General features: G+C 35.7%; 1 protein-coding gene across 1 annotated transcript; it reads left to right on the top strand.

Moving 5' to 3' along the window:
- The first annotated feature begins 1,036 nt into the window (after positions 1–1,036).
- LOC127859689 (homeobox protein rough-like) lies at positions 1,037–7,516 on the top strand. The gene is made up of 3 exons (XM_052397194.1): positions 1,037–1,123; positions 1,901–1,948; positions 7,319–7,516. Exons 1-3 carry the CDS (start codon positions 1,037–1,039, stop codon positions 7,514–7,516), a joined length of 333 nt encoding a protein of 110 aa, XP_052253154.1.
- The last annotated feature ends 4,297 nt before the right edge of the window (positions 7,517–11,813 follow it).

Genomic DNA, 11,813 nt, shown 5'->3' with positions numbered 1-11,813 from the left:
TCCATTCTTTTCTTTACCAGACCATGTACATTGTCGAAACAATCGTTCAGCTTTATATGAAAATAATTTTGTGACTGAAGCTATAAAAAGTTTGTTAGATCGCGGTCTTATTGTGAAATGTACAAATGCTCCACACGTTGTTAATCCGCTGACAGTTTCTTGTAATAATAATGGTAAAAAACGGCTTATTTTAGATTAACGAAAGGTTAATCTTCATGTTTGGAAGCAATCAGTAAAGTATGAAGACTTGCGTTTAGCATTGATGTATATCAAAAAAGATTGTTGGATGATTAAGTTTGATATAACGTCAGCATATCATTTTGTGGATATTTTTCTGCCACACACAGATTATTTAGGTTTTGCCTGGGAAGATTATTCAGGTATTCTGGTCTATTACAAATTTTTGGTTCTTCCTTTTGGTTTGTCGTCTGCTTGTTATATCTATACAAAATTAATGAGGCCATTAATTGCAAAATGGAGAGGCGAAGGTAAAAAGATCATCATGTTTTTAGATGATGGTTTTGGCACCGCAGAGACATACGATAAGACAGTAATTATGTCACGGGAAATTAAATCAGATTTGTTGTTATCCGGCTTGGTGCCTAAAGTTGATAAATCATGCTGGGAGCCAGTGCAAGAACTACAATGGCTAGGATCTCAGTTAAATACAGCTAATTTCACCGTGCGTATATCGGGGTGTAGAATCGATAAAGTTCTACAGACACTTAGATTTTTACAAACTTCGGACTATGTTTGTGTGCGATGAGTTGCTAGTTTTGTGGGACAAATTATATCTATGGGTATAGTATTGGGAACTGTTTCTCAGATTATGACTAGGTGTTTGAGCATTGACATCCTTAAAGCAAAAACGTGGAACTCTTATATTAAGTTGTCTGAAGGAAGTAAGGTTCAACTTTCGTTTTGGAATGATCATTTACAAATTATAAATGTTAGAACATTGGCAATCAGTCATGGCTGTACTAGAATTGTTTATAGTGACGCTAGCAGCACTGGTTTAGCAGGGTATGAGGTCGAAATGCAAAGCGGTGTAGTGCACGACACGTGGTCGCCGTCGGAAGCGGCAAAATCCTCCACGTGGAGAGAATTGTGTGCTGTTTATAGAGTAATGTTGTCGCTTGAGCATGTATTGGTAAATCAAAGAGTTAAGTGGTTTACTGATAACACAGGTGTATGCAGCATTGTTGCTAAGGGCTCCATGAAGCCTGAATTACAAGATTTAGCGATGAAAATATTCGGGTATTCTTTAGTTCATTCTATTCATTTGGAGGTTGAATGGATACCAAGGGGAGAGAATTATGTGGCAGACTATTTGTCCAAAATAGTAGAAAAAGACGATTGGGGTATTTCCCCTTACATTTTGTCAATAATTCAGTCTTCATGGGGAAATTTAGAGGTCGATTTCTTTGCCTCGAAACATAACGCCAAATTACAGCGATTTTATTCTAGATTTTGGTGTAAAGAGTCTGAAGGAGTTGATGCTTTTACTTACCCATGGACGCATAGTTTTGGCTTATTTGTACCACCTATAATATTAATACCAAGGGTATTGCTTAAAATGCAATCTTGTGGGGCAAAAGGTGTTTTGATTGTCCCAGAATGGAAGTCGGCTAATTTTTGGCCTATGATTTGGACAAGTGATGGACATTTTAAGTCGTTTGTAATAGACTATATGGAATTACCAACGGCAATAAGTTATTACATACCTTGTAAGAATGGTTCTGGGTTGTTTGGTGTTGAAAATCTTAAATTTCGCATGTTAGCACTTTTGATATCATTTGTGAATCATGAACATTGATAGTGTTGCTTACTGTTTGTAAATATAATGTGTTAAGTAACAAAGTGTGTCAACTTTAGTGCTGTTACACATTTATTTTTTCAGAGATACGGAAGTGAAGTTGATGGCTTGCCAGAGGTCTTGGCGGAGAAGGTATCCTTGCTGCCCGAGTTGCTTAAAGTCACCAAAGCGGAAAACACGCACCTCAGTTACAAAAGGGGCTTCAATCGATGGCGTCGTTGGGGGTATGCTAATGGGCTTTCAAGCGGGGATGCCTTGCCCGCCAAGGCTTTTCAAGTTGCGCTATATTTAGCGTCAATTATACAAACAGCTAGTAGTGCAAGTCCGATTATAAAAGCGTTCTACAGTATTAAATATTATCATGATTTATTTGATTATGTATCACCTACTGATTCAAGACTTGTCATTAATATGTTAGAAGCTGCAAAACGGCGTTTAGCGAAACCTGTGAATAAGAAAGAACCAATGACTGTTGATTTACTGCAACAAATGTACACACATATGTATGTTGAAAATGATGTTATGAATCAAAGATTTATTTGTATATGCCTTTTATCATATGCTGGGTTTTTAAGAAGTGCAGAGGTACTAAAGTTGAGAAGGAGTGATGCTTGTATTAACAGTAGTTACTTAAGTGTATTTATTGAATCTAGCAAGACAGATAAGTTCCGTGAGGGAGCATGGGTGCTTATTGCTAGGACAGGCACACAGTTGTGTCCAGTAGTCAATTTACAGAAATACCTTACTTGGACAGATTTTTCATCGGAATCTGAATGTTACTTGTTTCGTCGGTTAAGTTCAACGAAATGTGGACATAGGCTCAGACAGGAAAACAAGCATTTGTCATATAGTAAATTTAGAGAATTGTTTTTGATTGCGTTTAAACCGCATGTTCAAGACATAAGCAAATATTGCCTTCATTCTTTGAGAGCTGGTGGCGCAACTGCTGCGGCTAATAATGGCATTCCTGACAGGTTATTTAAACGTCATGGTAGATGGCTGAGTGAAACAGCTAAGGACGGCTATGTTAAAAGCTCAGTTGATGAGAGGTTAAGGGTTTCAATGTCACTTGGATTATAACCATCAATGCATTTTATAATAAGCCAATTATTATTTGTACTATACTTACAAGCCCGTTCTTTTAATTCAGTCGGTCATACCAATGACTTACCAAAAAATATGTTGTATTTTTGTTGTTTTTCCCTATCGGGAGCGTAGTTGTAAAGGGAAATATTGTTTTCGTCGTTTGAGCACGTGCGAATTAGACGAAAACTACTTTCCCTTGTCAATGTAGTTTCCGATAGGTGGCTCTGTAAGAGAGCGTTTTACTCGTGGCCGAGTAACTCTGTTCAGTCATTCAGCGTTGGGATTGACTGATCGATACATGTGTTAATTTTTTATTTTGTTTTGAATAACAGTAAGAGTAACATTACAAACGTTATTGTTTAAAAGTGTAATCTACATGCTTTTTACCCTGGTACGAGCTAATTTTGAAATTCAGGAATGTGTTTTTTTTTACAACAGGTCATGCGTTTATCCACATTACGTACGCATTTAATGTATTCAATTTATACATGTATACCAGTATCATAATAATTATTATTTATCCCACTGAGGGATTCAGTCTCCGGAAGAGACGATAGGCGTGGCTGCCTTTATAGTTGCTTACGAGGAGGGACTCGTGTAGGCATACAGTATGCCTGGTGATGTAGCAGTCTACGTTGATAGGCGTGGCTTTCTTTATAGTTGCTTACGAGGAGGGACTCGTGTAGGCATACAGTATGCCTAGTGTCGTAGTAGTCTGTTGATAGGCGTGGCTGCCTTATAAGTTGCCTACGAGGAGGGACTCGTGCCGGCATACAGTATGCCTGGCGTTGTTGTAGACTATGTTGTATGTTGTAACAAAGCTTTTGTGTGTATTCATGTTTTTTATGTATGTTTGATGACTATGAAATAGTAATACACGGTATCAGTCAGTCGGTCATACCAATGACTTACCAAAAAATATGTTGTATTTTTGTTGTTTTTCCCTATCGGGAGCGTAGTTGTAAAGGGAAATACGCATACTCGCTTAAACTGGACAATCGTATTAAAATTATTAATCATAAACGGAATATTTACATTCATTCATTTGGTACGACGAATATGTTATATGATAAATGGGAAAATTATGTTAGTTGTCCGCGTTAGTTTGTGGTGCATCAAATATTTTGATAACCTTATCAGGCTCTGTAAAATGGATTATATTCTCTCTCACGTATCTAAATATTTATAACTTGATAAACCAATTATCTGACTTTAGCGATGATCACAAACAGGCATATGTAGTAAGTACTTGTGTTAAGGAAGTTGTTAAACAAATGTTAAGTAGGTCTATCCGCCTTTGTTAATTATTTCATATTGAACATTTTATATAACTAACATTCGCGTATTTAAGTAATTTAATGTATTGCTAAAATAAAAGTTTGTTGAAGGTTTATAAGCTATTCATGAGTTGTTTGGGATTTCGGAAGATCATTTGATACATAAACGATTGCATGTTTAGTCAATATAGATTAAGATTCGAGAATGTGGGGTATGTCCTGCAGATGCTATTAGCAAGTTTATTAAAATCGGTAAAAAGTTAGTTTCCATATTACGCTGCGATTTGTATTTGCCGATTGTCAAATGCGCCTTAAAAATCTTATTTTAAAGCTATCTCGACTGACCTGGTTCAGTTTGCCGATATTTTGTATACATTCAGTTATTTTTTTAAATGAATGAAAGAAATATCTTCCTATCTACCGAGTCAGGACCAGAGGGACGAATATTAAGTTATGAAAATAATTTTATGTTAAAGAATTTAACGTACATAAAATTAAATTAAATAATAAAGAATAACTTGATTCTCATTGATGTTACTCACACATACACATAGCATTGCCAAACCTAGTCATAAACAACGCAAACACATGTCTTCAACATGAAAACAGCTAAATAAAATTAAGTTCTAATTTCAATTACACAAGATTTGCGTGATCTTCATTTATCGGTGTGATTTCTACACATCAAAACTTGCCGATATCATTATGAAATTAATAATACTCGCTCAATACGAGTTGTTTAATGTTCATTAACATGTTACAATACAGATTGGTTACGAAATAATTAATATGATGCCAGGTGAAATTTAAAAAAAATGTTGAGTCAATTTTTATATGATACAAATTGTAGAATTTTATACAGGTTACCAGAATTAAAAAAGTAACTTTAAACGAATGATATTAGCTGTCATATGCGTCATCCAATCTTCTGAAGTTTAACTCGTTTAACTGTTATATGCAGGTACATCACGAATATAACTCAGCGACAACGATGAATACAATATGTATGTATTTTGTGTGAGCCACTCCATCGAAAATGGTCCAGCTAATAGCGTTTTTTTATGTCGAACCTTCTTTTTAAAGGCTATATTTCATTAAAAAAAATATATGTTGTTAATTTACCTTACTCTGTTTAATAAACCACAAACGACAAGGTAAAACATGAAAAGAATGCTTGCATTATTTGAAGTGTACAACGAGTGCAAGTTTGAAGTTAAACCAACCTATGGGTAAAACTGGCTCTCAATGTTACGACAAAGTTGTATGGCAAAGGGATACGTTGAGGAAACAAGCCCGAGATGCCTAAATTAAATTATCAACTAAGGGAAGCCTAATTAAATACATATGTTATGATTAAACTATGTTTACCAAAGAGAGCGTTCGAATCGAAATTATGTATAAAAAGACTGGCAAGCTCGAATAAAACCCTTTCTATGGTATGTATCGAATTAAATAGAGACAAGTCCACATTCAAATATTCCATGAAAAATCAACACTGCAATCAAGCACTTTTCCAGCAACTTTCCTCGGGGCAAAACCATCGTACCTGTTTTGTGCTGTACAGAGTAACACAGCTGTTCACATAAATGTTCATGCAACATACGTTGTCCGAAAGATTTTTTCATTTCGATAAGGCACTCACCTTTGTCATCAACGCTAATTATACGAAAAAAGGGGCTATTTTATATTCCGTGAGTACTGTTTACAACTTAAAAATAAAAAATTCTTAAGAATATTCACAAGTGCATATAAGGCAGATTTTTATGCTGCTTATGGTATTTTGAAATACATCAGAATTACTTTATTTAATATGCCTGTTGTTTGTTCAAAATTCGATTTGTACTTCACAGTTATGCTTGACGCAACGTGAAATTTTGTCACCGATTTTAGACGTATTCAAGGACTTATTCATATACCTAAAGACATCGGCACAAACTGCAAAAATATCCCGTCTTGTATGCAAAAATAAAGTTTTTAAAGGTGCGATTACATTCTGTCCAGGCCGTGTGTAAACCCCTGAAAACCCCGTTGATCTGCACCCTGGTTTATTAATCGTCGGTATTCTCCACTCATATACCGCATATTATACCACATTACATGTATATTATTATTCCCTTACATCCCTCCTTTGCCTATATAGCAAACAAACAAAAACTCTGTTTTTTTTGTACTAGCCGCAGGGACTCGCATACCGGCTGTCCATTTATCATTATACTTAACATAATAACCATCATCAAAACGTCAAACATACATCACATAATACAATCTTTCTAACAGTCATCATACAGTGGCATTCTATGTAAATTTAGTTCAATACATATATCAATTATTCAATTTCATATATAATTTCCATAATATGAAATATTAACACATTATTTTAAAAAATAACATGTATACCGTGCAAGTTCCCAAAGCTGAATGACGAAAACTGACCACGTTTTAACCATGCACGAAAACCTCGTGCTTCTAGAGCGCCTCTAGCGGCAAATTCATACTGAAGGGAAAGTAATTTTCGACTCATTCAATAAATTTCAAACATCGAAAATTATATTATATATATGATTGAGTCTCGTTCAATAAGAACTGGGCACAATGCAAAGGCTAATCAGGGACGACTCTTCTCGCCTAAACTAGACTTTATTGAAAAGTGACTTTATTTAAATGAAAAATTCCATACAATATGAAATTGTCATCCGTGATAATCCTCTGCTGTGCACATGCTAATCTGAGTCGACACTTTGAATTACACTCTAGCTGCAGACGATTTATTGCTTATCTTACGGAGAATTCCGGAGACAGTCGATGTTTCACGATTGAAATTAATCCTTCTTACGGAGAATTCCGGAGATGTATCACGACTGATGTAAATAGTCCAGTTATGCATATCTTACGGAGAACTCCGGAGATTGTCGATCTATCACGATTGATGCATTGAATTATGTCCAGTTTTCCAAGAACAAGGCTCTTATGATTATGTTCATGTCTATTCGACGTCGACATATTTCTGCACACAGTTTCTACAGTTCATCTATCATTCACTGGTATTCTCCACTCATATACCGGAAAACATTACACATAACGTGGTAATTATTCGATCAGTTCAACGTTGACGTGACGCAAGAACCGCCCGCGACGTTAGAGGACGACGTTCACATCCGACCAGGCGCTGAAGCTAAAGCTCGAGTACGCGCGCACCGACTACGTCAGCCGACACCGACGGTTCAAGTTGGCGGCAACGCTGCAGCTGACGGAGAGTCAGATAAAATTCTGGTTCCAGAAACGGCGGGCAAAAGACAAGCGGATCGAGAAGGCCCAGAACGACCACACTCTGAGGTAATATACTGTATAAATTATTGGAGCTCGCTCTGTGTAAATGGTATTTATTGAATTTAGGAAAGTGCCGTCCCAGATTAGCATGTGCAGTACGCATAGGCTAATCAGTGACGACACTTTTCGCCTCACCTGGAAATTTGCTATTCAAAGACTTTCTCTAAACATAAAAATATTATAAAAGCGGATAGTGCAGTACCTGATAAGCCTGTGCGGACTGAACAGGCTAATCTGGGACGACACTTACCGCACATGCATTAAAGCTCTTAATAACTATATTCGTCCTGATGCTGTTTCTTGGTTTAACACAATAAACCTTTTTTGTAGGCGAGTAAAGTCGCTGATTTCTAATTTTGGAAATAAATTAGGAATTTAAGTTTGATTTAAAAGTGAGGAATTGATCATGCAAATGGCGTCTCTATCTCACAGATCGATGGGACTGCCGTATGTACAGATGCCATATCCGTCATCGGTTACGCACTCCGATTCCTGCAGCACATGCGCAGTGCCACTTCCGTTTCTCACATCAATTACGCTGAGGTTACTATAGGGACAGTTCATTTCGGTTTCCCACACCATTTCCGGTTAAAATGCCATTAAGAAAGTTTCTATTTCGGTTCTCACATCGCTAGCGGTGAGGTTGCCATCGCGAAAGTTATAATGCCTGGTACCATATCACTTTATTATATTTTATATGCGTTTTATATTGTGACGCCCACAGACTATTTAACTCAAAGTTAAAGCTAAGCAAAACAAAACCCAATCATATGCGGTGGTCCTTTTTGTGTTTAATATTTAAGTAAGCTCTTTCATATTCAAAGTCTGTAAAAAATATTCTTAAAATAACCATTTTTATGTTGTACAATACAACCTACATATGAACTCGATGAGCAATTGAAATATACGACAAGTGCCCGCTTTGAGGAGGGTATATTAAGAAAAGTTGAGAATTTACGCGCTACTTTAATGTTTGAACTCTTATCTGTCTCGTTAACATGCCACGTGACATAGAATGTGTGCATGCTAGTTTGAATGGTCTATAGTCCAGTGACGAGTGACGTCACGCGAATTTGCAAAGTCTGAGAGCGTAATCACGTGATAGTCAAGATGGCAATGTCCATGCCGAGACAAGTAGTATTCGCCTTTTAATTTATTTATTTTTTTACGTTTGTTTAATCGCTCACTTCCCAGTGTTATAAAAAAGTTATAAACGGCGAAAAGTACCTGTCTCGAGGTCCCCATCTTGACTATTACGTGATAACCCCCTTCTGATTGAGCTTTGATTTCAATATGAGAACAATGGAAGTGCATTTAACAATTTAATTGTATTGAATGTGTATGTGCGCGGATGTACGACTTAAACTAATGACTTTATTTGTCCACAATATTGACGAGAGGGCCTACAACGTTACGTATTGTTGCATTAATTGTATTCCATTTGTTACTGACGTGACTGTGAAGTGTTCGTGTTTGTTTCGAACTTCGCGCGCTTTTGTTATTTAAACACGTCGTTTTACATATACTATGACATCAAATGTAGACAACGTATCGGCACATTTCAATGTCTAGTTTCATGTACGGTTCATTCATTTGTTGTTATTACGATTTTTTTCTTTTAATTTAAAAACAATCTCGACAAGCCAGTATTATGATATCTTTAGGAAATTGGGATTTCAAGAAACGTGACAACAAAAACTCATGCTATTTAAACAAAACCCAACCAACAAACAAACCAAACAAACAAATTCACAGACACACAATTTTGTCTTCCAAACATTCCCTCAGTTTTTGTGGGTAAAGATATAAAAACATCTTCGTGCGTTTATTTTCTGTTTTGTCCTCGACACGTGGTATGGTAAATTAAGAGGTTAATATCTTAAACATAAGCAGTTTATATTTTGTCTTTACAACACGTGACGAAAATTGTTAACAGGGACTTTTCAAAGATTTCGGCGTGTATTGAATTTTGTCATTAAATGCTTTATATTGATAAATGTAAACATTGGATCTAAAAAGCTGTAAAAAAACAAGAATAAAAGTAACCCTCAACTGGGCTCAAACCATTGACCCCTGGAGTAAAAGTCTATCGCTTAGACCAATCTGTGCTCATTATATATTTGTTGTATGTTATACTATATAATAAGCAATTATCGTAGTGTCATATTTTAACGACAACAACAAAAATCTCCAAATTATGAAATCGTTTCGCGCTGAAACGTTTTATAATGTTCAGTTTTTTAAATCGTCAAAAGATGCATATAATGGATATGTTAGAGCACGGTAAATGTTCAGTATTACTGATTCCTTACAAATACCATACCTACAACGACAATTTGCGAATCTGATTTTTTTTAAATGTTGTCAAATTTGCAAAACGTGAAAAGATCCCTTTAAATTGTTAATATGTAAACAAGTACAGTCGCTCGAATATTATTCAATTTACTTTAAAAGTACACTTTATTTATTTCCCTTTAAATAATAAGCTGTCGTGATGTTGATGATATTTCTCAAGTGCGTTTCCTGAAGAAAAATTGTCTGCGTTATGACTTGGTAAGTTCACTCTATATCAGCAGACGACATAAATCAATCTATCTTACAGATGATTCAGGAGTTAATAGACGTATACCTCTCTTTCGGAGGGTTCCGGAGATAGCCGATGTGTATATCTTATGGAATATGCAGCAGATAGTAGATTTATCACGATTGGTGATGATTCATCAAGAGAAGACAGAAACATCGCAAAGGTTGTGGCACTTAAAGCATTTGCAAAGTCCACCACACTAAAGTGCATATTTTTTTCTTCAAGTTTATTAAAGAAATGACTTTGCTGGATGGGTGTGGAAAGTGGGAACAGGGCGCATACGGATTTGGAAATGACCGTTTGTATGTTAACATGCAGAGTAAAGTATAAAGTGATGAATCTTCACAAAGATATCCGCGTGTGAACCTGCGCGCCTGAGTGTTTTTATTCATTTATTTTATTTATAATTGACCTTTGTAATTGCCGAAAAATATCCTAAGAACATTTCCGGAAAATAGGCTCAAATGAATAAATGAATTTTTGTATTAATGAAAAAATAACAAAACTGCACGAAATAGAAAGCGTGGAATCTACAAAACTTTATCCCATTAACATTAACAGGTAATTCAATTGACTATCTATTTTGCGTAGTATAGCGTGAATTTATATGAATGGAATTTAGCACTGCGTTTTGCAACGATGTAAACTGCGCAAAACTATTTTGTCTACAGTAGCAAGGCTGAAGGGATACACCAGCTTCACACTCAATTCTAGAAATCAATACAGTTTGTGTGTGACCCTTTATGTGTTTGTGGACAACTAAAGTTATTGGTATGCGTTGTAAGTCAGTCTGCTCTTAACTACGCTAAGAACAATAACCACCGCATCTGCCTGTTTATGCTTCACCACTGGTACACTGCAAACAGTGTGTGTGTGGGTGGGTGTAATCAATAGTGTTTAACAGGTTGTGCGACGACATTGGCCAGTTTTTCATTGAAATCTGTTCATATTGGGTGCTTTCAGGGAAAATGGGGCTTAATGCATGTCAAATAATTGGTTCCCAGATAAGCATGTGCACACTGATAAGCCTGTGCAATGCGCACAAGCTAATCAAGGACGACACTTTCTGATTTTATGGTGTTTTTCGTTTAAAGAAAATATCTGGTACTGGGATGACAATTAATGCAAATGCATTTAGCCATGTTTTCCCAAAATAAAGCTTAAGTTATATTTTCTATGAATGATTTGAAAAAAAAGATAAAAGTGATAATTCGAAGTAACCACGCTGACAAGGCAAATAAAAAATCTTCTAAATGAAAGTAACAACCAATGAGTTCTAAATGTTTACCTTGTGGCATTGTTTAATAAACATCTAAAAGAACCTTTTCACAGATTGTCATTACATGCTGAATATTGATAAATATTAACATCGGATCTTAAAAGCTCCATGAAAAAAAGAATAAAAGAATAAAATTAAAGAAACCAAAAAAAAGTTACCCTCAACTGGGCTCGAACAACTGATCACTGGAATAAAAGTCTATCGTTAAGACCACTCGGCCATCCGTGCTCATACACTGAGAGATGTATTTTATACTTTATAAGCAATCCTCGTAATATTATAATATATAAAGACTACAACAGAACTCTCCAAATTATAAAATCGTTTAATTTTGTCAATTTAATAAAACGTGAACAGGTCCCTTTAATGTTTTCAGACTTGCAAACTGAATGAGTTCAATACACTGTCAGATCTTACATCACGAATAACTTACAGGTTTAGTGG

The sequence above is a fragment of the Dreissena polymorpha genome, chromosome 15 (assembly GCF_020536995.1).
Source record: "Dreissena polymorpha isolate Duluth1 chromosome 15, UMN_Dpol_1.0, whole genome shotgun sequence".
Taxonomy (NCBI): Eukaryota; Metazoa; Mollusca; class Bivalvia; order Myida; family Dreissenidae; genus Dreissena; species Dreissena polymorpha.
Note: the sequence above shows the minus strand (reverse complement) of the source record. Positions and strands in the feature narration are given on the sequence as shown.

Coding starts and splice junctions, on each gene's coding strand:
- LOC127859689 (XM_052397194.1), top strand. CDS start 1,037: ATGCAAAGCGGTGTAGTGCACGACACGTGGTCGCCGTCGGAAGCGGCA. Junction 1,124..1,900: donor AATTGTGTGCTGTTTATAGA/GTAATGTTGTCG, acceptor TTATTTTTTCAG/AGATACGGAAGTGAAGTTGA. Junction 1,949..7,318: donor CAGAGGTCTTGGCGGAGAAG/GTATCCTTGCTG, acceptor CCGCGACGTTAG/AGGACGACGTTCACATCCGA.